The sequence below is a fragment of the Pan troglodytes genome, chromosome 3, assembly GCF_028858775.2.
Source record: "Pan troglodytes isolate AG18354 chromosome 3, NHGRI_mPanTro3-v2.0_pri, whole genome shotgun sequence".
In the NCBI taxonomy this organism is placed as follows: Eukaryota; Metazoa; Chordata; class Mammalia; order Primates; family Hominidae; genus Pan; species Pan troglodytes.
Genome location: NC_072401.2, coordinates 54,222,886 through 54,248,819, shown reverse-complemented (window position 1 = coordinate 54,248,819; position 25,934 = coordinate 54,222,886). Strand labels below are relative to the sequence as shown.

Here is a 25,934-nt window from a genome sequence, read left to right as displayed (position 1 = left end):
AACCCCGAGGGGGAAGACTTCCATGGTATATCCACAATAAAGGGCTTGTTCACAAAAGGAACTCTGTGTGAGCACATAATCAAAGAACGAGAACTTTCTGCAAATAGATCTAAGGACTGTGATACAAGAAAGCCATGTCCCAGCTTGGACTGGCTTAGGGCAAGAACAAAGAAGGACACCCAGAGAGGGGCAGCAGAGCTGACTGATGTTTGAAGGACAGTCCAGAGTGAAGAGAATAGAACAGAGCTTATTATCTGACATTGGACAAGCGTTAATCACTTTCTAGGCAGTTCCAATCTTGGGCATAGAGAGTGCAAAGCCACAAAATGTAAACCAACTCATAACAACCTTCTTGCTCCTTGTTGGCACACAGTGAGGGCCAGTCCACCAGTCCCACCTCTTCCGATTCTCAGGTATTTTATTATTATATTTTTTTAGATGGAGTCTCGCTCTGTCACCAGGCTGGAGTGCAGTGGTGCGATCTCAGCTCACCAAAACCTCTGCTTTATATTCCCAAGCAATTCATATTGACTCAAACTCATGTTCTTAATTCAAAAGAAAATCTCTGCAAATAAGCAGACCCTCCTTGTTAGAAGATGGTTTATTTAATGGTACTGGAGAAAGCCCTGATGACTAGCAAATGATTCCTCCCATTCACACACATTCCTCTCCTGGTAAGAAGTCCTATTAATGACTGTTTTCCCCATCTTATGTTTCCAGTGATTTTTAACATCCACTGTAGACTGATGTCCCACACCTTAACCTAGTGGAGGGGAGGCTCCAGTACACGAGGGATTGTAACTGGCCCTGCTAGGGTCACCTGCAGCCTGCAGATAGGTCTTGCTTGCCTTGCAATGTTCATAAAATTTTTAAAATGGTATTTTGACATTTGAAATTTGGAGGATTTTATATTAAGGTCTAGATTTTGCTTTAAAAGTCTCCTGAAAAATCTTCTAATACTGGCTCATAAGTGAGTAGCTGCTTCCTACTTTAACATGGGCAAAATCTGTCCAGTTCTCATCTAGGTTTGCAACCCGGCATTGTTCTGTCCCATCTTTGCTTCAACAAAAATGTAGCTCATTTACTATTTATAATAATCAGGCAGAAAAAATATTGTGCCTTCTGCTTTCAATACTATCTCTGCAATAAGGAGAAATTAACATTTATCCTTATCTTACATATGGAAAACTTAGTAACTGTAGAGTTTTTTTGTCAGATTCTTCTGGGTATTTTCTTTCTTATAATAAAAATTAGAAGCACTGGTAAGGAACAATCAGAACTGATATTCTTTTTCTATCTTTGTTAGGAGACTTACATGGCCAATTGGATGACTTAATATTTATATTTTATAAGGTATGAATGTTCAAATTAAGTTGCTTTCTTGCTCTGAGGCTTAATTTAGAAGCTCAAATTCAGTATCAATTGAACAAATGCTTAAATATTACTTGAATTTTTAAAACGTTATTATTTACTTTTATTTTTTTTTTGAGATAGGGGTCTCACTCTCACTTAGGCTGGAGTGCAGTGGTGCAATCTCGGCTCGCTCAATCTCCGCCTCCCAGATTCAAGCAATTCTCCTGCCTCAGCCTCCCGAGTAGCTGGGAGTATAGGTGCGCATCACCACGTCCAGCTAATTTTTGTACTTTTAGTAAAGACGGGGGTTTCACCATGTTGGCCAGGATGGTCTCCATCTCTTGACCTCGTGATCCACCCGCCTCGGCCTCCCAAAATGCTGGGATTACAGGCGTGAGCCACTGTGCCCGGCCCAGGTAATTTTATTTTAAGGATGTTGTTATCTGCTCCAAGCAGCATCCCTAACTTGAGGAGATTAATAGTGTTAATATGTATTGAGCCTTTTCCAAATAGGCGCTGTTCTGGGCATTTTCTATAAATTAGTTGATTAACCACCATACCACTCCTATAAGATAGCATCTTTTATAGTACAGATAAGAAAACTGAGGCACAAAATACTAAGACTCTTCCAGGACTGAATCCAGATAGTCTGACTCTGGAGCCCATACCTCTCTGTACTTCTCTCTCAAGTAGTCCTTGGACTGTATCATTTGCTACATCACCCTCTCTCCAGAGCTTTGCAAACCAAACATTGGGAAGTTAGTTTTTTGCTAAGCCACAGAAAATAAACTTTTCGTTAGCATTCTTTCCCAGAGTTCCTTCTTCTATGTTTACATAATTAAATATGATTCTTCCCATGAGATAATTTGCTCTACTGTGGCTTGCTGTCTCTGCCTCCAGACATACATGCAGCTGGACAGAATGTTTGAGTTGAAAGTTTGTGAGAAAATCAAGATACAACTGATGGCTAGGTGTGGTCACTTATGCCTATAATCCCAACACTTTGGGAGGCCAAAGTGGGAGAATTACTTGAGCCCAGGAATTCAAGACCAGCCTGGGCAACATAGTGAGACCCCATCCCTATAAATACTTTTTTTTTTTTTTGGAGACAGAGTCTCACTCTGTCGCCAGGGTGGAGTGCAGTGGCACAATCTTGGCTCACTGCAGTCTCTGTCTCCTGGGTTCAAGTGATTCTCCTACCTCAGCCTTCTGAGTAGCTGGGACTACAGGCGCACGCTGCCATGCCTGGCTAATTTTTTTGTATTTTTAGTAGAGACGGGGTTTCATCATGTTGGCCAGGATGGTCTTGATCTCCTGACCTCGTGATCCACCCATCTCAGCCTCCCAAAGTGCTGGGATCACAGGCATGAGCCACCGCATCCAGCATAATTTTTTTTTTTTTTTTGACACGGAGTCTCGCTGTGTCACTCAGGCTGGAGTGCAGTGGCACGAGCTCAGCTCACCAAAACCTCTGCCTCCCAGGTTCAAGCGATTCTCCTGCCTCAGCCTCCTGAGTAGCTGGGATTACAGGTGTGCACCACCACACCTGGCTAATTTTTGTATTTTTAGTAGAGAAGGGGTTTCACCATGTTGGTCAGGCTGGTCTCGAACTCCTTACCTCATGATCCACTGGCCTCCGACTCTCAGAGTGCTGGGATTACAGGTGTGAGCCATCACGCCCGGCCCTCTACAAATAATTTTTTAAAAATTAGCCAAGCATGATTGTGTGTGACTGTAGTCCCAGCTACTCGGGAGGCTGAGGCTGGAGGATTGCCTCAGCCCAGGAGGTCAAGGCTGCAGTGAGCCGTGATCGTGGTACCACACTCCAGTCTGGATGACAGAGTGAGACCTTGTCTCAAAAACAAACAAACAAAAAAAGATAAAACAGATGTGTAAGTGAAAACCCTGAGTTTGGGTGTACAGGGACACAGCAATTTCTAGTTACCAAACCACAAGGAGTCATGTCCTTACTTTCTAAATGGTAGCTAAGTCTAGAAACCACTCATTAGGGGTGGCAGAGTAACAAGAAACCTGGGTCTCTGGACAACTTCATAGAACCAAACTGCCATTTCAGCCAACAATTGCCTATTCCAGGGTTCAAACCCAGGTCTGTCTCACTCTAAAGCTGTATTCTTTCATTTCATGTATGTCTCATATACACAGACTTTCATATCCATATCCATTAGAATTGCCCAAAGTTGAAGTAGACTGATTGTTCCCTGTCTTTGGAACTTCCCAGGAAAATGTTGTCATGGATGTTGTAGCAGCATTTCCTGTGTGGGATGAGTCAAGTTTAAGAGTTAAGTGTAAGAAAATAGAACCTTTGCTTCCTAGCTTTCCATTTCCAAAATGAAATGGAAAATAGAAATCTATTGTTATTGGTAAATCATACATTCTGTCTCGTACTCTTCCACCTCCAACCCCAACACATTCTGGTTATTTTGTGTTCCTTTAGGGCAGGCACCATCTCTGTTTCATCTTTTTACCTCTGTAACACTTTCTTTGCACATAGTAAGCACTCAAAGCATATTTGTTGAGTTTAACTGAAATTGATCTTCATCTTTTTTTTCTGCCAACTAGCACGCTCTCTGAATGTAGTAGTAGGCACTAAATACATATTTCTTGACTTTAATTGAAGGTAATATGAATTATTTGGGAAACGTAGGCTCTTTAGGTGGCAATAATTGAGAGGTAGTATTTAGAATTATCTAGATCCAATGGCAGATAACACGGCACTGGTTGCTACTCCCCACTGGCATGTACATGGTAGACATGACTAAGTGACTACAGCACAGTTGCCCCCTAGCCCAACTGCAGATTCTCAATCTTTTTTGTTTTAGAAACACGTTCTCACTGTGTCCCTGCAAGATGGAGTGCAATGGCAATCAGAGCTCACTGCAGCCTCCCAAGTAGATAAGACTACAGGCCCATGCCACCACTCCCAGCTAAGTTTTTAATTTTTTTGTAGAGACAGAGTTTTGCTATGTTGCCCAGACTGGTCTCAAACTCCTGGTCTCAAGCAATCTTCCTGTCTTCTAAAGTGCTGAGATTATAGGTGTGAGACACTGTGCCCAGCCTCCATACTCTTAATGGCCTCCACACTCTTAACAGCCATAATCAGTTGACTGCAGTCAGCATGTAAGATGACATTTATATTGGCAATGAAACTGGGCATTATGGTGAAATTTGTATTATTTCATTAACCACTACCTTGCTCCTCTCTATTTTGTCCAAAAGCTCCAGATCAGTTATGTCTGACACCCCACCATGAAGAATTAGAACTTTCTCATCTATCAGAGTGGCCAGTGGAAGCCAACAGAAAACATCTTGCAGGGTTCTTAGTATTTCCTTCCCGTGTACCTGGAAAAAATGATATAAACAAAATGTTATCAAATAATTCACTCAACTTATCTGAACTGAGAGAAACTTTTGTCTTTAAAGGCAGCGCACCTTGTATTTATTCATCACTTCCTTGGTGAAGCCATATCTAGATTTAGAAGCACAAATAGATATTAGAGTAAACTGGGTGACAATAATCAGGGCATAATCACATTTTTAGAAGAATGCATATTCTGGGTATATGTACTTAAATACATAGAAAAGAGACTGAGGAATAATCACCAAAATGTTTACAATTATATCATTATCCCTGGGTAGAGAAATTATGGGATATTTTAATTTTCTTCCTTTTACTTATCTGTATTTCCTGCTTTACTATCATGACTCTCTATCATTTATATGATAGAGTATGTGTATGCAAAAACAAATTCAATGGTTTCATTGGAATAGTAAAATAATGTGTAAATTTAAAAAAAAATCTGGGCTGGGCATGGTGGCTCACGCCTGTAGTCCCAGCACTTTGGGAGGCCGAGATGGGTGGATCGCGAGGTCAGGAGATCGAGACCATCCTGACTAACACGGTGAAACCCCGTCTCTACTACAAATACAAAAAATTAGCCGGGTGTGGTGGCAGGCTCCTGTAGTCCCAGCTACTCAGGATGCTGAGGCAGGAGAATGGTGTGAACCCAGGAGGCAGAGCTTGCAGTGAGCCGAGATCGCACCACTGCACTCCAGCCTGGGCGACCAAGCGAGACTCCGTCACAAAAAAAAAAAAAAAAAAAAAAAAAAAAAAAAAAATCTGGGCTGGACGCGGTGGCTCATGCGTGTTATCCCAGCACTTCGGGAGGCTGGGACAGGTGTATCACCTGAGGTCAGAAGTTCGAGACCAGCCTGGCCAACATGGTGAAACCCGTCTCTACTAAAAATACAAAAAAAAAATTAGCCGGGAGTGGTGGCAGGTGCCTGTAATCCCAGCTACTTGGGAGGCAGAGGCAGGAGAATCGCTTGAAACTGGGAGGTGGAGGTTGCAGTGTGCCAAGATTGTGCCATTGCACAGCCTGGGCAACAAGAGTGAAACTCCATCTCAAAAAAAAGAAAATCTGGCTGTGTGCGGTGGCTCACGTCTGTAAATCCCAGCACTTTGGGAGGCCAAGGCGGTGCAGATCACTTGAGGTCAGGAGTTTGAGACCAGCCTGGCCAACATGGTGAAGCCCTGTCTCTAATAATAATACAAAAATTAGCTGGGCATGGTGGTGCGTGCCTGTAATCCCGGCTACTCGGGAAGCTGAGGCAGGAGAATCACTTAAACCCAGGAGGCAGAGGTTGCAGTGAGCCAAGATTGCACCTGCACTCTAGCCTAGGCGACCGAGTGAGACTCTGTCTCCAAAAAAAAAAAAATTTTTTTTTGAATGTTATATACTGTGTATTCTGCTTTTTAAAAAAATTGGAAAACTAGTTTTAAAGGCATTTAACAAATAAGAAGTTCTGGAGAAATAACGTTTTACATACAACAAACAAACATCAAATACTCAAGCATGTTTTGACTTGTACCGTAAGTTCACCATATGGTCCTCATGGTTTCCTCTGTTAAGATGGAACTCTTTGGGGTAAACCAGCATGAAGGCAAAAAGAATCATCAGGATCTCTACTGAATCCTTGCCTCGATCCACAAAGTCACCGTTGAACACATATGACCGTTCTGGCGACGGGAGGCCATTCTTTTCAACAAGGAGACCAGTGAAAGAATGAATGAGAGGAAGGAAATAGGAAATCAGGTTAAAACCAGTAGGCATTTGACAATCACATCATGTCTAACACCAATTCTGTGCTTTCTAGGTCTCCTCCAAGCATGAAATGTCAGTAAATGATGGAAGTATCTTCTATTGGTCTTATATTTCCTTTCCAGAGAGGCTAAGGTTAGGAGATGCTCCTTTAGACAAAGCCTGAGTGTTGCCATGTGGTGTGGAGCAAAGGGCACCAAACTTGTGATCCAAAGGCCAGTTTTAAGTCCTGGCCACACTATCTTTAACTAGAAATAATAATACCTGCCATAGATTTCTCAGGATTAAACAAGATAATGCATGGGAAAATGCTTTGGGAAATGTAGTATGTGTAGAAAGTAATATTCCATTAAAAAATATTATACTCATCTCCCTTGTTATATGTTCTACACATTATAACTAAAATATATATGAAAATAGCTTTTGGTTGTTTTGATAATAATCAGTTTTCTTTATGTGAAAGAAAGAAAATCAATTGCTAAATATTTATTTATTTATTTATGTTTTAAGAGACAGGGCCTCACTATGTTGCCCAGGCTGACCTCAAACTCCTGGCCTCAAGTGATCCTCCCACTTTGGCCTCCCAAATGCTGGGATTACAGGCATGAGCCACTGCATCTGGCCCCTTCTAGTTATTAACCAAACATTTTAAGTTTGTTAAATAGTTTGCAAAAATGTACTAGAATATAATGCAATGCTGACTTTTCTATTATTTATTTGCTGCAACAGAGTAGCAAATATTATTAAAAATAATATCTTAGGCTGGGCACAGTGGCTCACGCCTGTAATACCAACACTTTGGGAGCTGAGGTGAGTGGATCACTTGAGTTCAGGGGTTCGAGACCAGCCTGGCCAACATGGCCAAACCCCGTCTCTATAAAAAATATTAAAAATTAGGCCATCGTAGGCCAGGCGCGGTGGCTCACACCGGTAATCCCAGCACTTTGGGAGGCTGAGGCAGGTGGATCATGAGGTCAGGAGTTCGAGACCAGCCCGGCCAAGATGGTGAAACCCTGTCTCTACTAAAAATACAAAAATTAGCCGGGCGTGGTGGTGCACGCCTGTAGTCCCAGCTACTTGGGAGGCCGAGGCAGGAGAATCGCTTGAACCTGGGACGCGGAGGTTGCAGTGAGCCGAGATCGTGCCATTGCATTCCAGCCTGGGTGACAAGAGCGAAACTCTGTCTTAAAAAAAAAAAAATTAGGCCATCATGAGACAGGTTAGTTTTACCCTACTGATGATCTGTTGTTGCCATGGTAATCCTGCTCAGTACCAACCTGCAGGTTCAGACATTTGGTGTATGTGCTTGGCTAAGGAGCCAATGGAGCAAAGCTACCCTCTGTGGGATTTTGACTGAATGCCTCTAAGTCAGAATCCCGCCCAGGCTGAACCACAGGGCAGCGCTGCAGGGCCTCAGTTGGCCTCGGATAGCCAGTCTCCCAGTGGCCTGGGATAGCCAGTCTCCGGCCATCCCCGCCGGCCGGCAGTTCGGCTCAGCAAGCGCGCAGGTACCCGAGGCCGGTGCGGAGAGTCCCTCCTCCTGGGAAACCGGGTGCAGCCGGAAAGGCGGCCGCCCCCTCACCCGTCATGCAACGGCACGTTCGTGGGGAACCTGACATTAAACTGTTCGTAGATGACCTGCTTCTGGGTCAGGATTTCGCACTGAGCAAAGCAGCTCCCTCGCTGTGATCTACTGAAAGTCAGCCCTCGACACAAGGGTTTGAAAAAGAAAAATTGAAAAAAATAAAGAAATTAGGGCATGTTGGCATGCACTAGTGGTCCCAGCTACTCGGGAGGCTGAGGTGGGAGGATTGCTTGAACCTGGGAGGCAGAGGTTGCAGTGAGCCTAGATCGCACCACTGCACTCCAGCCTAGGTGACAGATTGAGACCCCCATCTCAAAAAAATAAAAATAAATAATAATATTTTAAAACTTCAAGTAATATTTAAGCATTTGTTCAATTGATACTGAATTTGAGCTTCTAAATTAAGCTTCAGAGCAAGAAAGCAACTTAATTTGAACATTCATACCTTATAAAATATAAAGATTAAGTCATCCAATTGGCCATGTAAGTCTCCTAACAAAGATAGAAAAAGAATATCAATGCTGATTGTTCCTTACCAGTGCTTCTGATTTTTATTATAAGAAAGAAAATACCCAGAAGAATCTGACAGAAAAAACCCTACAAAGTTTTCCATATGTAAGATAAGGATAAATATTAATTTCTCCTTATTGCAGAGATAGTATTGAAAGCAGAAGGCATCATATTTTTTCTGCCGGATTATTATAAATAGTAAATGAGCTACATTTTTATTGAAGCAAAGATGCGATAGAACAGTGCAGGGTTGCAAACCTAGATGAGAACTGGAGAGATTTTGCCCACGTTAAACTAGAAAGCAGCTACTCACTTATGAGCCAGTGTTAAAAGATTTTTCAGGAGACTTTTAAAGCAAAATCTAGATCATAATATAAAATCCTCCAAATTTCCAATGTTGAAATACCATTTTTAAAAGTTTATGGGCCGGGCGGGTGGCTCACGCCTGTAATCCCAGCACTTTGGGAGGCTGAGACGGGCGGATCACGAGGTCAGGAGATAAAGACCATCTCGCCTAACACGGTGAAACCCCATCTCTACTAAAAATACAAAAAATTAGCCGGGCGTGGTGGCGGGCGCCTGTAGTCCCAGCTACTCAGGAGGCTGAGGCAGGAGAATGGTGTGAACCCGGGAGGCGGAGCTTGCAGTGAGCCGAGATTGCACCACTGCCCTCCAGCCTGGGCGACAGAGCGGGACTGTGTCTCAAAAAAAAAAAAAACAAAAAAAAACTTTATGAACATTGCAAGGCAAGCAAGACCATCTGCAGGCTGCAGGTGACCCTAGCAGGGCCAGTTACAATCCCTCCTGCACTGGAGCCTCCACTAGGTTAAGGTGTGGGATGTCTGTCTACAGTGGATGTTAAAAATCACTGGAAACATAAGATGGGGAAAACAGTCATTAACAGGACTTCTTTCCAGGAGAGGAATGTGTGTGGATGGGAGGAATAATTTGCTAGTCATCGGGGCTTTCTCAAGTACCATTAAATAAACCATCTTTTAACAAGGAGGGTCTGGTTATTTGCAGAGATTTTGTTTTGAATGAAGAACATGAGTTTGAGTCAGTAGGAATTGCTTGGGAAAATAAAGCAGAGGCTGGGCCCTGAGGTCCATGATCCCCTTCGCTGCACCACCACCTCTTTTTTAGGTAAATGTGGAGTGAATATGCAAATCGTGGATCTGAAGGGGTTAAATTTGGCTTATCATCACATCTCCCTGCAGCCCGCCACTCCTCTTGCATCCCCACACAGGTAGAGCGTTCTTCTTTGTGTCCAGCATGGAAAGCCGTTTCTGACCAGCTCTTACCACACACTGTGATCTCCTCGCTGTAACAGGTTGAGACCCGGTTGATGTTTGGCAGCTGTACCAGATGTTTCTTGGTTTCATACAAAAGGTTCAAGACGTAGCGAGCATGGAGCTGCTACTGGGAGGAAGAGGAGGGAAGGAAGAAAACAACACTGATATTCGTGAGGGAAAATGGTCCTTACCTTTACTGCTTAACAACCCCCATCACCTAAGACCCCAAAAGTAACCCCAGTAAACTGCTCCTGGGACTATGCACGGATTCTTTCTTTATCACTCAACTTCTGCCCTTGTTTCTGCTTCTCATCATTCCCACTTGTCCCCCCTGCAAATATTGAGCTACTTTTCTCTTTCCTCTCTACTCTATTAAATGCTTCCTTGCCTTTAGCATGGGAAGACTATGTGATTGTTTCAGTAAAGTATGACTAAGTGCAGGTGTGTTGATGGTACTTAGTGATCCTGTCATTACTGGAATATATCAGCTCAGCTCCTCCTGCAATGAGTTACATTCATGTGGAAGAGGGGAAGGATTGAATTCTGATATAGAGCCAGAAGCTGACTATCTCGCTACCTCTACCCTACCATCAGAGTTCCAAGCCACTGTCATCTTTCGCTTGGACGATTGCAGTAGTCTCTTGACTGGTCACCCTACTTTGGCCCTTGCCGCCTACACTGTCTTAATACAGCAACCAGAATGATTATTTTAAAAAACAAGTCAGGGCTTGGTATGATGGCTCACGCCTGTAATCCCAGCACTTTGGGAGGCCGAGGTAGGCAGATCATGAGGTCAGGAGATTGAGACCATCCTGGCTAACATGGTGAAACTCCATCTCTACTAAAAATATAAAAAAATTAGCCGGGTGTGGTGGCGGGTGCCTGCAGTCGCAGCTACTCAGGAGGCTGAGGCAGGAGAGTCACTTGAACCCAGGAGGCAGAGGTTGCAGTGAGCTGAGATCGCGCCACTGTACTCCAGCCTGGATGACAGAGCGAGACTCTGTCTCAAAAAAACAAAACAAAAAAACAAGTCAGATTATGTCATTCCTATGTCTGCTGTCTCCCTGACTCTTTCGGAAGAATAAAAGTCCACCCCCTCACCTCCATTACTCTTCCCCTGGCTCCCTCTTCTCCAGCCACAGTGGCCTCCTGAGGTTCGTGAACAGTCCAGGCAAGTTTCTGCTTCAGGGCTTTTCCATGTGTTCCTCCCTTTACCTGGAACGCTCTTTCTCCGGCGCATTCCTCACCACCTTAGATCTTTGCTCAGAAATCACCTTCCCAGACAACTCTATAAAATTGCTATTTCTTCCATCCGTAACTTAGTTTATTCTTTTCCATAGCTCTCATCGCCTTCTAATATACTGCATAATTGTCTTATTTATTGTTATTTATTGTTCATTGTCTGCCTCCCCGATTGAATGCCAGCCCCATAAGGGCAGAGATTTTATCTGTTTTGTTCACTGCTGTATCCTCAGTGCCCAGAGCAATGTGGGGCACAAAGCAGTGCTCAGTAGTTATGTGTGGGATGAATGAACAATGAGAGATTATGTGATTAGGAAGAAAAGCTGTCAATCATCAGTACCGGCTGATTGACTGCAAGGTCCTGGCTAAGCACAGCAGGGGTAGAATCTCTCTAGTGGACACATGACATGAACACCCTAAATCTGGGGCCATTCTTTCTGTGCTGGGTTTGGTCTCCCTTCACACATTTCATGGAGTTGGTAGTGACCCAGGTTCCCCAGGTGAGCTTACTTGTTTCAGTCTGAATGCTTCTACCAGGGCAGTTGCATGGTCAGGCAGGAGTGGGAAGGAGAGGCGTGGCCCCGTGTAACTGTCGGGTACCTCTATGGACTCATAGTCACTGCATTTCTCCATCTCGGAGTCCTGGGAGAATCTGTCCTCAGTGAATATGCGGGTCAGGAAGTCCCCTAGTCCAGATAGAAAAGGGGGATCAGCTTATGATCATCTGATCATGCAGTCTGTGGGCACTATAGAATAGTCCTTGGCTGGGCACGGTGGCTCTCTAATCCCAGAAATTTGCGGGGCCAAGGAGGGAGGATTGCTTGAGCCCAGGAGTTTGAGAACAGCCTAGGCAACATAGGGAAACCTTGCCTCTACAAAAAAAATTTAAAAATTTAGCCAGCCATGGTGTCGCACACCTGTAGTTCCAGCTACTCAAGAGGCTGAGATGGGAGGATCACATAAGCCTGGGATGCAGAGGTTTCAATGAGCAGAGATGATACTACTGCACTCCAGCCTGAACGATGGAGTGAGACCCTGTCTCAAAAAAAAAAAAAAAAAAAAAGTCCTTCCCTGGACTATTGAAGCAGGACATGGTTAATCTGGCTTCAGCTTCAGCTCCAGCACAGAAGAGGAAAAAGGAAGGAGAAAGTGACAACAGTCTAGGATGGGCAGGAGGAAAAAGTCATGCTTTCTACTTTTATTCTAAAAGATCAAGATTTGTCAGACTTAGAGAGTACAGAAATTTAGGGACCTGGATTTGCAAGCAGAAGGAAAGGGGAAAGCCAGTGTGGAAAAATCACAGGTATTTATGTTGCATTTAGTGAGTGGAACAGGTGCATCAGACCTGGCAGTGCCTTCCAGCAGCTTCCAGCTGCCAGCATTGGCATCTCCAGACTGAGGACTTATTTCCTGGATCCGGATGGCAGGCCAGAAATGCTATGGAATTAACAACCTCCTGGCTTGGCTCAGTGGTTCACGCTTGTAATGCCAGCACTTTGGGAGGCCGAGGCAGGTGGATCGCTTGAGGCCAGGAGTTCAAGACCAGCCTGGTTAACATGGTGAAAGCCCATCTCTACTAAACATATAAAAAATTAGCTAGGTGTGTTGGTGCACACCTGTAATCCCAGCTACTTGGGTATCTGAGGTTCAATCACTTGAACCCGGGAGGTAGAGGTTGCAGTGAGCCAAGATCATGCCACTGCACTCCAGCCTGGGTCACAGAACGAGACTCTGTCTCAAAAAAAAAAAAAAAGAAAGAAAAGAAAAAGCCTCCTTCCTATACTTCTCTCCCACCTCCCCAGCCGCTTTCAACCAATGACTCCTGGAGTTGACACAGAAAAACTCCAGTTCCCTTTGCCTGCAGGGGGTATAATTCTGAGGCTTGCGTTTTGCACTATTTCCTAGGCACACTGAGTTGCTGGACTGGCTGTGATTCCTTTCCTGAATCCCTTCCCCACTCCCTCCCACCCCCAGGGTTTCTTGAACTTAATAAATGAATTCCTTGCGTCCAAACTCTTGTCTCCAGCTGTGTGTTCAGGAGAACCTGGCATAAAACCCCAGTCTGCCATTTACTCGTCAGCCCCTTGCTTATTCCCTGGCTGTCGCCAGATTCACGGTTTCACTCCCTGTGCATCCCCCACCTCACCGTGTAATCTATGGCCTTGCGACAGGAGGACATGACATGTGGCAGTTCATACTCACTGTCGTTGTGGCTGCTGGGGATGAAGTGATCCATGAGATAGCTGAAGAAGTCATGGAGCTGCAGAAGAACCCAAGGAGACGTGGCTTTAGAGGTGAGCGAAAAGAGAACCCACAAGTAGTCCAGTTGGCCTCACTTTAGGAGCACCTGAGCCCTGCTGCCCAAGGGAGAGCAGGAGGCGGCTCCGTCCCACATTTCATTGTACCTTGACTTGGTCTTGCTGCCCAGCATATTCTATAGACTGGAAGATGCTCCAGGTGCAACGCCGCCTCATCTCCAGGCGGGCCACGTAGCGCCGGTACCATCTCTGGATCAGGGCTGCTGCCTTGAAGGCTATGACACCGATGGAGAAGCAAGCCTGTGAGCTCGGACTCCCTGGGCCAGGGGTTTGGGGGTAGGGAGAGGAAGCTGCTCAGCCCTCTCCCACTGTATATGTGAGGACAAGATGGAGCAGAAGCACTACCCATTGACGCCCATAGGAAGTATTTCCCTTTCTGCTGGCAATAGTGCTTTTCCCCATTTCCTGCCCCTCCCCTTCATTCCTGCCTGATGGTTATACTCATATCACTGTAGGTTGATTAGAATTCCCATGTATTGATGAAAACATTTCTGTATAGGGATGAAAAGGTTGGACTGCCAGGATTCCGAGAAGGAGATGTCAACTCATGAGATTGCAAGGATGCAGCATCCCTGACAGGTTATAATGCGGGGGTGGGGTGGACATTTTGATATTGTGACAATAGACTGGATGTCAGGACACCTGGGATCTAGACCTAGAACTGCCCTGACAAGCTCTGTGGTTTCAGACAAGTCATCTGGGGCCTCAATGTCCTCATCTGGAAAAGGGGCGGGGCCAGATGAAGACTAGGAAAAACAAACAATAAACGAATACTCAAATGAATGCATCATACGATGTCAGGGGGTAGCAACTGTGTCCCAGCTCCCATGCTTGCCATCCCCAGTTCCATGATATCCCTACAGGCTTTAAGCACCCCCGTCATAAGATAGACAGCACTGACCATGCAGTCCCCCACATGGCCACTGGGCCTCTCATTTTTGCCAGGACCTGTGCTAGGTGACCAGGTAGGGCAGGTTAGGGTGTGGAGTTTCATTCTTTATATAAGGTTTAGGACCTGTGGTCAAGTATTGTTGCCAGAGAAGGGAACAGCTGTCCACATAACTAGATTCTTTTTAAGCTCCAAGGCTTAGGTACACTGCTGGTGATGAATGGACTATTTGTGGATAAAGCTGGATTAGAAATCCTGCAGGCTGACTCAGGTCAACCTCATAAAGAGTAGACAGATTGATTTAATATGTTTAGTTTGCATTAGACAGATAATAGAATTCTTGCTGATTTCCCTAAGAGGAAAGATGATGGTGACATGGGAAAAGAGAAGCTGGGAGGAACTTAAACAAAGATAAATTTGATTTCCTATGAAAAAAATTCATACTACTAGTATTTCTCAAAGGCACTCACTAAATAGTAAGCGATGAGGTTGAACCCCACTGACTGACTTCTGTAAAACCATGTTCAGAATAGTGAATGAGGCTGGGCATGGTGGCTCACACCTATAATCCTAACACTTTGGGAGGCTGAGGCTGGTGGATCACCTGAGGTGAGGAGTTCAAGACCAGCCTGGCCAACATGGTGAAACCTCATCTCTACTAAAAATACAAAAATTAGCTGGGCGTGGTGGCAGGCATCTGTAATCCCAGCTACTTGGGAGCCTGAGGTAGGAGAATCATTTGAACCTGGGAGGCAGAGGTTGCAGTGAGCCGAGATCGTACCACTGCACTTTAGCCTGGGCTAGAGACTCTGACACACACACACACACACACTCACACACAAAAGAGAATAGTGAATGAAAGGTCCAGGGCTGGTGCTACAGATTCTTTAGAGATTCCTGGTAAACATGCAGGTTGCTACACCTCACCCTGGACCTGTAACATCAGAATCTCTACTGGTGGAATCCAGGAAGGAATCTGAAGGTTTAACAAGCTCCACACATAATTCTTACCTGCGCTAAAGTTTAAGGACCACTGAAGAAGATCATGGGCATCAATGTTGTCTGCTAACACCTTGCCCTGAGCATTCTATGGCCAGTGCTGCCAATGATGAGACATACGTATTACATCCTCAGTCTTGCTTTGGCTACTCAGGCAGCAGAAGTGGGCAACACCTTTCATTCTCCCTCTTTTTTTCTTCCTCCCGGTTGACTATCTGGTAGGGTGTGGTGGGGAGCTGGCTTGCTTTCAATTGAGATGGGCTCTGGAAAGTGCAGGATCTTTTAAGATCCTTTATCCCACCATGTATTTTTAATAGCACAATGCAAAAATGTATAGGCCCCTCTTACTTGGGCCATGTGTAAACTAAATTATTAGGGTACAAGTTACAAATACACCTGGGCTGTAAAAACTCTACATATAACAACACTGTGAGAAAATTGTGAACCAAGGCAATGCACAGTAGGGTGTGGGAGAATAGGTAAATTATTTAAGAAAGATAGAACACAGAATTTTTTTGATGGTTACCCTCTTATTTTTATTATCTTTGTCAAGAATATTTATGTCTCTATATACAACACTGATTTAAAGGAAAAAAATGATGCCTCTAGGAAGAAGTACCTTTCTGTAATGGAAGTATAAGCTTGCCAAAAGGTGCAATAAAAACTTAATGAATTATGACATCCCTTTAAGGAAAATAGAGAGCCTAATATCGACTTCCAATAAGAAATGGCATGCTTAAGCAGATGTAGGACTCCCTCACACTCCAACACATTAAAAAAAGCTGCATAAAATAAGCTAAATTTCTTTTTAACCAATAGTTGAAATCAAAAGCATTGAAGGGAGATCTCCGGGTGCCAGAAATGATGACGGAACCCATAGCCAAAGGCAGTTAGAGGCACTGAAGTCAGGCAGGCCCCAGGGGAATCTCAACCAGACACATGTCTCAGGAGCTGGGGTTTAACACCTGTATGGGGATGAGAGTGAGTTCCTGGGTTCTGTGCATGGCAGGGAGTGGTAACTGGACTGTCTGTGAAAAGGCAGGAGCTGGGGAAGTTTCTGTACCTTGCGTGATCTAATAAATCTCTGCCTACCAGCCCCTGTGGTAGCAGGAGCTGAGCTGACCCAGAATTCAGTGAGATAGGAAGTCTCAGCCTGTGGCGTGTGTGGGTTGAATTCGTGTTATTCACAAGATAAGGAAACCCTGAGCTGAAGCTAATTCCAAAATTGGTCCAAACAAGTGACAAACTGGGAAAAAATATTTGCAATTTATATCACAGTTGATATCCCTACCATATTAGAAATGATTTCACTCGGTCACCCAGGCTGGAGGGCAGTGGCATGATCATAGCTCACTGTAGGCTTGAACTCCTGTGCTCAAGCAATCCTCCCACCTCAGGCTCCCGAGTGTCTAGGACTACAGGTGCTCGCCACCACACCCAGCTAATTCATTTTTTTTTTTTTTTTTTTTTGCTGGGCATGGTGGCTCACTCCTGTAATCCCAGCACTTTGGGAGGCCGAGGCGGGCAGATCACCTGAGGTCAGGAGTTCGAGACCAGCCTGGTCAACATGGCGAAGCCCCGTCTCTACTAAAAATTCAAAAAATTAGCCGGGCATGGTGGCACCCGCCTGTAATCCCAGCTACTTGGGAGGCTGAGGCAGGAGAATCGCTTGAACCCAGGAGGTGGAGGTTGCAGTGAGCTGAGATTGTGCCATTGCAATCCAGCCTGGGCCACAGAGGGAAACTCGGTCTCAAAAACAAAAAAAATTTTTTTAGGTTGGGCACGGTGGCTCACGCCTGTAATCCCAGCACTTTGGGAAGCCGAGGCAGGCGGATCACCTGAAGTGAGAGTTCAAGACAAGCCTGGTCAACATGGTGAAACCCGGTCTCTACTAAAAACACAAAAATTAGCCAGGCGTGGTCGCGGGCGCCTGAAATCCCAGCTACTTGGGAGGCTGAGGCAGGAGAATCGCTTGAACCCAGGAGGCAGAGTTTGCAGTGAGTAGAGATCGTGCCACTGCACTCCAGCCTGGGCGACAGAGCAAGACTCCGTCTCAAAAAAAAAATTTTTTTTTTTGTAGAGATAGGATCCTTGCTCTGTCGCCCAGGCTGGTTTCAAACTCCTGGGCCCAGGTGAGATTCTCTCATCTCAGCCTTCTAATATGCTGGGATTACAGGTGTGACCCACAACTCCTGGCCTATTGTTTTAAAAAAATTGTTAGATTGGCCACTAGAGGGAGCTCATGCTTCCTTCTTCCCACCTCATGACCTTTGGACGTGCTCTACCCTCTGCCTGGAATGTGTTTCATCCCCTCTTTTCCCAACCTTATTTCATTCATTTGTACCTGGGTAGTTTGGGATCAACCCCAATGGACAACACTAACTTCCTGAGCGAATGTTAATTCTGTCAAATATACTTCAACTGGACATTTTGGTGGGCATGTCACAAGGAGGAGAAGCTGACCTCTAAGAGTTGGCCTGAGGAGAAATTTAAGGGTTTTTCTGCTTCTACCCTCAGAACCCCCAACCCTCTCCATGCAATATGGGCTTTGTGGTACCCACAGCTGGTTTGGAAAGTGGGAAACACGTACCTCTCTCTGCATTCTGGAAAGCAAAATGATGTTGGGTGGAGGTGCCGCTTCCCATAGTTTAAGCGCAATGCTCCTGCAGGATGCAGCAGATCCAGAGGACAGTGAGCTGTTTGCTGACAAAATGAAGAGAGAATCTGTAATACGAGATTCAGGCAGAGTATTAAATCGGGTGGGCCAAATTGTCTATGAATCATGTGAGAGTATCCTCCCCACCTCTCCAGTCTAAGTGCACAAGATGTTCCTCCCCTGAGAGTTCCCTCCATTTGTCATTCCCTAGGTCTCCCGTTTTCAACCTTTCCACTGCCTTTTCCTTTCAGTCTAGAAACATACTGAAATCTCTTATTTTGCATTCTCAAAGCAATTCATCCGCCACCTCCTCCTCCCTTGACCTCCTATATTCCTCTAACTGTCACCCAACCTCTCTTGTCTTCTCATCCAGATTTATCTCAAGGGTAGACTACAGTTTTCTCTTTACTTCCTCTCATAATCACCTTTTTCATCCTCACTATTGATCAAAGCCTTTCCTGATGCCTCTAATGTCTTCATCTTTTCAGTCCTTACCTTGCCAGAACAGCAAGGCCATCTGTCTCCATAGGCCACACCTTTCTTTCTTTCTTTCTTTCTTTTTTGAGACAGAGTCTTTCTCTGTCACCCAGGCTGGAGTAGTGCAGTGGCACAATCTTGGCTCACTGTGAGCTCCGCCTCCTGGGTTCATGCCATTCTCACCCCCTCAGCCTCCCGGTTAATTTTGTTTTTGCATTTTTAGTAGAGACGAGGTTTCGCCATGTTAGCCAGGATGGTCTCTATCTCCTGACCTTGTGATCCGCTTGCCTTGGCCTCCCAAAGTGCTGGGATTACAGGCGTGAGCCACTGCGCCTGGCCAGGCCACATCTTTATTTCAATTCTACACCTTGAGCTTCTGTGATACTAAACTCTTATGTTTGCTCCCATCTTCCTGACTACTTACTGTCTCTGCTTCTTGAGCTCATTTTCCTCTGTCTGTCCCTTAAATGTTGATTTTTATTTGCATTCTAGTCTCAAATATCTGTTGATCTCACGTGGTATATGCTCCCTGGCTGGTTTAATTAACTCTCACATTTTCAGCTATCACTTCCTACCTCTTAGATCTGTCTCCATCCCAGATGATCCCTAAACTTCAGCCCCACATACTCAGCTCCCTGCTAAACACTTTGATTGGGGTGTCTCAGACTCCAAACAGAACCCATCTTCCAGGCCATGTGCAGTGGCTCATGTCTGTAATCCCAGCACTTTGGGAGGCCAAGGCGGGCTGATCACTTGAGACCAGCCTGGCCAACATGGTGAAACCTCATCTCTACTAAAAATACAAAAAAATTAGCTGGGTGTGGTGGTGCACACTTGTAATCCCAGCTACTTGGGAGGCTGAGGCAGGAGAATGGCTTGAACCTGGGAGGCAGAGGTTGCAGTGAGCCAAGATGTGTAACCACTGCAGTCCAGCCTGGGCGACAGAGCAAGACTCTGCCTAAAACAACAACAACAACAACAACAACAAATCTTCCCCAAAAGCCTCGTCTGCCGAGACCAGCTCAGTCAGGGAGACCCTAACCCAGCGGTGCTAGAGGAATTAAAGACACACACACAGAAATATAGAGGTATGAAGTGGGAAATCAGGAGTCTCACAGCCTTCAGAGCTGAGAGCCCTGAACAGAGATTTACCCACGTATTTATTAACAGCAAGCCAGTCATTAGCATTGTTTCTGTATATATTCGATTAACTAAATGGGCCGAATTAAAGGAATAGGTTGGGCTAGTTAACTGCAGCAGGAGCATGTCCTTAAGGCACAGATCACTCAAGCTATTGTTTGTGGCCTAAGAATGCCTTTAAGCGGTTTTCCGCCCTGGGCAGGCCAGATGTTCCTTGCCCTCATTCCAGTAAGCCCACCACCTTCCAGCATGGGCGTTATGGCCATGATGAACATGTCACAGTGCTGCAGAGATTTTGTTTATGGCCAGTTTTGGGGCCAGTTTATGGCCAGATTTTGGGGGGCTTGTTCCCAACACTCGTCTCTCTTCTCTCCTTTCTTCAAACTCTGTGATTTAACTACCATGACCTCTGTGTTTCTGCTCTTACCTGGAATGTTCTTTCTATCCCACTTCTCTTAAGCTGGCTAACTTTATTCATTGCTAAAGGCTCACTTTAAGTATCACCTTCCTTAAAGAAGCCAGCTTGACCTGCTCCTCCTCTGAGCTCCTGAATATCCTGTTCACATTTCCATCACTGCAATACCATATTACAGTCTTTAATCTTGTATCTCTCTACTATTAGACTGTGAGTTCCTTCAGAGAAAGACTGTAAGAAAATTCATCATTTTATCCCCAGGATTTAGCACAGTGCCTGACATGTAGTAGGGATTCCATAAATATTAACTGAATAAACTTTATGCCTTATTTATTTTTTACTGACACATAATAATTATACATATTTATGGGATACAAATGTGATATTCTGATACATGTATACATTGTGTGATCAAAGCATGGTAACTGGCATATCCATCACCTTAAACATTTATTATTTCTTTGTTATTAGGACATTCAAAATTCTCTCTTCTAGCTATTTGAAATATACAATGCATTATTGTTAGATATAGTCACCCTACTGTACAATGGAGTGCCGGAACTTATTCCTTCTATCTAACGGTAACATTGTATCTGTTAATCAACTTTCCCCATCTCCTGCTTCCTTCTATTTTCCCCAGTCTCTAGTAATCATTACTCTATGCTCAACTTCCATGATCTCAATTTTTTTAGCTCCCACATATGAGTGAGATCACGCAGTATTTGTCTTTCTGTGCCTGGCTTATTTCACTTAACATAATGTCCTCCAGATTCATCCATATTGTCACACAGAACAGGATTTCATCCTTTTTATGGCTGAATAGTATTCCACTGTACATATATACTACATTTTCTTCATCCATTCATCCACTGATGGGCATACAGGTTGATTCTATGTCTTGGCTATTGTGAATAATGTTACAATAAACATGAGCATGCAATTGTCTCTTCAAAATACTGATTTTGCTTCCTTTGGATATACACCCAAAGTGTAGTGGGATTGCTGGATCATTATGCCATATTTCTTTTTATACAACAAAGATGACACTTTCTCTAGTTCTTCTTCAGGAGGTAATGTGAGAGGTACTGACTTAACATCAAGAGTGAATCCCACTTCTTTTACTCTTTTCTCTACCTCATTTCTACCCCACTCTCCTCCGCTATTTTTGAAGGTTGTGATAGTGGGGATTATCAAAGAGTTGTTGTCTTTTTCTCTGAAAATCAAAATTAAAGTCTTACCTTGCTTATGTTGGCTAATTTATTTTGAATAAACAACCAGAGGAAAAAAGACTGTGATCTCTTTTTGTGTGCAAAATGGTTCCTAGTTCTATGAGATGTCATGAAACCAGAATCTGAGTTTGGGGTAAAGTGAGAAGCCATCATGTCCAAACCAACAAAACTGCTCCTAAATATTTGCACAGTTTTAGAACTAGAAGGGACTTCAGCAATGATTCTGCTTATCAATGACTCACAAGTTGCTTTGATACATTGGTAACTTGCCTGCATAGCCAAGTTGTGTATTTAAGAGTGTTTGATGTGGGTGAGAATTTTTGTTCACCTTCTCACTCAATTTTGGGCACTTAAGCTCTCAGAGACTCAGTTTTCTCATCTATGTATCTTCAAGGATCATAAATAATATATTTAAAGTGCTTTGTATACAATAAAACCTCAATATATGTTGATGGACTGAATCTGATGTCATATTTATTTTAAAATATCAACAACCGAAAACATGTTCTTGGAGGCAGTAAAAGGCATACTATTTCAATGCTGCATGAATCAGCAGGATGGATACTGATTATTGCTGGGTCAAAGATTTTTATTAAATAAATCCTCTTTTGCCCTTAGGCAACTTTTTTTCTCATGAATTTATAAATTCAAAAATGGTGGCAGAATAAGATGACCTACAAAGAATTTATTGGAGATAGAAATATAGCATTGCCTAGAGTAAGGAAGTTGATATCTATCATGGGCCAATAAACTATTTAGAACAACCACAAGAGATGAAAGAAATGAAGTCTCCCATCAGGTAGTTGTAACTAACTCTTGGTGACCTTTTGTCACCAAGGACAAAAAGGATATGTTTTCCTATGTCATGTGGAAGGGGAAAAGGGGTACCTAGCTACCATTATAACAGCAAAGGCACATGTGATCCCTGCCTTGGGGCTCCATGGTCTCATCTGTTTCTCTGTTATTTATGGATAATGGTAACGTCATTACAGTGTTGTTAGGAGTGTGAAGTGAGGTTATATATGAGGAGTACTTTGCAAATGTTTGTCATCGTCATGAAAAACATAGATAAGGAATTTTCTTAAATGACATCCTCAAAAATCTCTTAAAGTTCTTCTCCTCCTCAAATAAAAACCACCTTAAATAATTACCAGTAAAGAATCAACAAAATACATCATGATGCTTTAAAAACAATGGAATGTATTCCACCATGACAAAGAACAAGGCAAGTCGATATGTAATCATATGAAAACGGCCCCAAGATATATTGTTACATGAAGAAAAGCAAATTCCAGAAGAGTACGCCTAGTGTGATATCATCTATATTAAAAAAGTCAGTAAGTATATAAAAATGAAAGACTATACACCAAGCTATTAACAGTAATTACCTCTGGAGAAAGAGGTTGGGTGAGAGATTTCCATTTTTAACTTATATACTTCTATTACAGCTTTTGAAATTAAAAATCAATAAATGATATTTTTTCTAAAATTTTTACACATAAGAAAAATTAGAAAGTGGCTCTGACTAAATAGGTATCCCATATGGCTGCTTAAGAGAAGAAGATGGAGTCATCTACAGACAAGCAGAGAACATTGTAGAAATCAATAAGAAAAATGGCCGGGTGCCGTGGCTCATGCCTGTAATCCCAGCACTTTGGGAGGCTGAGGCGGGTGGATACCCTGAGCTCAGGAGTTCGAGACCAGCCTAGCCAAGATGGTGAAACCCTATCTCTACTAAAAATACAAAAATTAGCTGGGCATGGTGGCACATGCCTATAATCCCAGCTACACTATTTGGGAGGCTGAGGCAGGAGAATCGCTTGAACCTGGGAGGTGGAAGTTGTAGTGAGCCAAGATCTCGCCACTACACTCCAGCCTGGGTGACAGAGCGAGACTCCATCTCAAAAAAAAAAGGAAATGAACAGAAAGGGGAAGTAGAATAATTCTCAAGGGAAAAACTAAAAATGTGAAAACTTCATAAGGTCAGCCACAGAAAACGAGCTTGAGGGAGCCCGAGATTGTTGAATCAGCACCTTTGGTAATCACCAGCTGTCTTCTCCCCCTGATGATTTCCCAAGCTGAGCCATCTCTCCAGGTGATTAGTACATCCACCCCACGTGGGTGAGACCCCCTCTCCTTCTAGAATTTGACTTAGCATCATCAATGCCTCACATTATCATGAAAAACAAAAATTAGCTAGGGGTGGTGGTGCGGCATGCCTGTGGTTCCAGCTACTCAGGAGGCTGAAGTGAGAAGACTGCTTGAGCCCAGGAGTTCGAGGCTGTAGTGTGCTATGATTGCACTTATGAACAGCCACTGCACTCCAGTCTGGGCAACATAGTGAGACTCTGTCTCTTAGGCGGGAAAAAAAAGTGTTTATCTGTCCACTAAGTGAGCCCAAGAAATCCAGGGCAGAATGGTCACCCAGCACTTGAAGATCTCATCACACAGATAGCAAAGACCCCATCTGGATGAGTTGATAGATAACAGAGGAGCTGTCTTTGACCTTTGTCTCAAAACAACTCTGTATTTATTTCCTAGGTAAAAACATAAGTTTGTCGCCCTCCTGTTCTCACCCATTTCTACTTTAGGCTAGACAGAAAGTTCTTACCTTCTTTGCTGGGTTTTTTATTTACCATGAGACACAACAAGGCAGAAATCTCTTTAACAGGCAGGCGTGATCCCCGTCCTCTCTTCAGAGTTGGCTGAGGGATCCCAGGCTGATCTGATTTCTTTCAGACCTACAGAGCCCATAAAGAAGGTGCAGCCCTAGTCTGCCATGTCTCCTTCCTGAAAAGCAATGGTGACATTCACAGCCCTGGCCAAGTATTCACAGTGACAGGAAGGAAAGTTCAGGCTTCTTGCCTCGAAGCAGTAGGCACCCCCTGACGTCAGTCAGATCAGGCCCCCAAGGAGGATTTGAAGGGGGCGACTGCATAGTCGGGGTATCTCCCATATACCCAAGGAGATGGGTTTCTCTAACAGCACCCACGTCAGTCCTAAATCTTCTTACTCTCCTGGATTAGAAGACTGTGTTTCCCAGGCCACATCTGAGAAGCCTGAGCTCCTTAGCCCTGAAATAGCAGAGTGCTGACAAGACACAGGGGCCTAGGGGCTCTGGAGTCCAAGGGGAGTCCTCAGCGGAAGACACATAGGAGGCATTCTTTGTTGGGGCTGGCTTTTCTGTTTGCAAAGCCTGCTTGAAATATCCTGCCCTTTCTATGGACACTTTCCTTAGGATATAACCTAATCTGTGGTTAATCACTATTCTTGGACAACTTACTTTTTCAGTTAATCTAAGATGCTCGTGTGTGTGTTCTGGCAGGTACTAAATGCACCATGGAAATTCTCAAAGAAAGTGATATTCTGTTTGTCTATATCTAGTAGGTCAAGTTTGTTAATTATTATTATTATTATTATTTTGAGACAGTCTTGCTCTGTCGCCCAGACTGGAGTGCAGTGGCACAATCTCAGCTCACTGTAACCTCTGTCTCCTGGGTTCAGGCAATTCTCATGCCTCAGCCTCCCGAGTAGCTGGGATTACAGGCACCCCCACTGCCATGGCCAGCTAATCTTTCTATTTTTAGTAGAGACAGGGTTTCTCCATGTTGGCCAGGCTGGTCTCCAACTCCTGGCCTCAAGTGATCTGCCCACCTCAGCCTCCCAAAGTGCTGGGATTACAGGCGTGAGCCTCCACACCCGGCCTAAATTTGTTAATTATATTAATTCAGATCCTCTTTATCTTTGTTTATTCTTCCTGATCTGACCATCTTTGAAAGAGGTATTTTGAAGATTTCTATGACAAGTACAGATTTAGCAAATTCTCCTTGTATTTGAGTCTTTGCATTACACGTTTTGAAGCTATATAATTAGATATTAAATGTAAACCATGTAAAATTGCCATCGGCAACTGTGTAATTACACATGAAGCCTTATTGTCATTTAACTGTCTTGGTAGAGGGTGACATAAAAATTAAATATCACTCTGCCTTTTAAAATTCTTTTTGCATTTGATTCTCTTTTGTCTGATATTAACATTGTCTGATATTAGCTTAGTTTTTGTTAGTGGCTGACTGCTAACATTCTTTCTCCAAGTTGACTAAAAGACTGATAAAATCCTGTATTACTGAGAGTATGAGAAAAAGGACCCTCTCCATATACTACTGCTGGGATCGTTAAAATGTTTCATTTTTGGGGAATTAAATTAAATTTTAATTGTAATTTATTAAATTACATACTTAAAATATGTAAATCCTTTAATCTAGAAATTATACTTCTAAGTATCTTACAGAATTATACACCCATGCAAAAATCTACATAAGGATTTTTATTACTGTATAATTTGTGATTAGGAAAAGTTGGAAAATAACCTAAGAGATTTTTTTATGTGGTATTACCCATATTTTCTAGTTTCCATATTGATGCTTTGACATTTTGGGGCCTTGTTGACCAGGGAGAGACTACACCTCCCGGGATTAGCTGATCCCTGAGATGCAAACTAACCAATCTAGAGCCCTACCACCAAATCCCTCCTTTTTTGGACTTTCATACTCAAGGCCATTATCTCTCTACCCTAATCACCCTGACATCATATATCAGACAACTCAGTGCAGTCTACAGTCAGGAGTCAGCTGACACTATTCCGACTAGCTAGTCCTCCACCTGCTTAGCCGCCTTACCCTGCCTCACCCATTCCTTCCCTCGAAAAC

At 43.8% G+C, this 25,934-nt stretch overlaps 1 protein-coding gene and 1 long non-coding RNA gene across 4 annotated transcripts in view; one reads left to right on the top strand and one right to left on the bottom strand.

The window, feature by feature from the left end:
- PPEF2 (protein phosphatase with EF-hand domain 2) overlaps positions 1–18,379 on the bottom strand; it is a 36,939-nt gene extending 18,560 nt beyond the window's left edge. The window contains exons 1-9 of the mRNA XM_016951580.3: positions 17,899–18,379; positions 13,508–13,635; positions 13,305–13,362; positions 11,613–11,788; positions 9,870–9,984; positions 8,504–8,550; positions 6,244–6,410; positions 4,804–4,840; positions 4,564–4,713 (exon numbers count right to left, since the gene is read on the bottom strand). Of these exons, the coding sequence (XP_016807069.2) occupies positions 4,564–4,713; positions 4,804–4,840; positions 6,244–6,410; positions 8,504–8,550; positions 9,870–9,984; positions 11,613–11,788; positions 13,305–13,362; positions 13,508–13,635; positions 17,899–17,953 (933 nt within the window). The 5' untranslated portion in view covers positions 17,954–18,379. The remainder of the gene's footprint in view (positions 1–4,563; positions 4,714–4,803; positions 4,841–6,243; positions 6,411–8,503; positions 8,551–9,869; positions 9,985–11,612; positions 11,789–13,304; positions 13,363–13,507; positions 13,636–17,898) is intronic.
- Positions 125–10,122, top strand: LOC107974283 (uncharacterized). 3 transcript variants are annotated; one of them, XR_001716920.4, is made up of 3 exons: positions 125–413; positions 9,712–9,814; positions 9,899–10,122. It is a non-coding gene; the product is annotated as an uncharacterized LOC107974283 (long non-coding RNA). The 3 variants fall into 3 exon arrangements; XR_010156565.1 differs by lacking the exon at positions 9,712–9,814 and having other exon boundaries at positions 9,815–10,122; XR_010156564.1 differs by having other exon boundaries at positions 9,712–10,122.
- Positions 18,380–25,934: the final 7,555 nt, after the last annotated feature.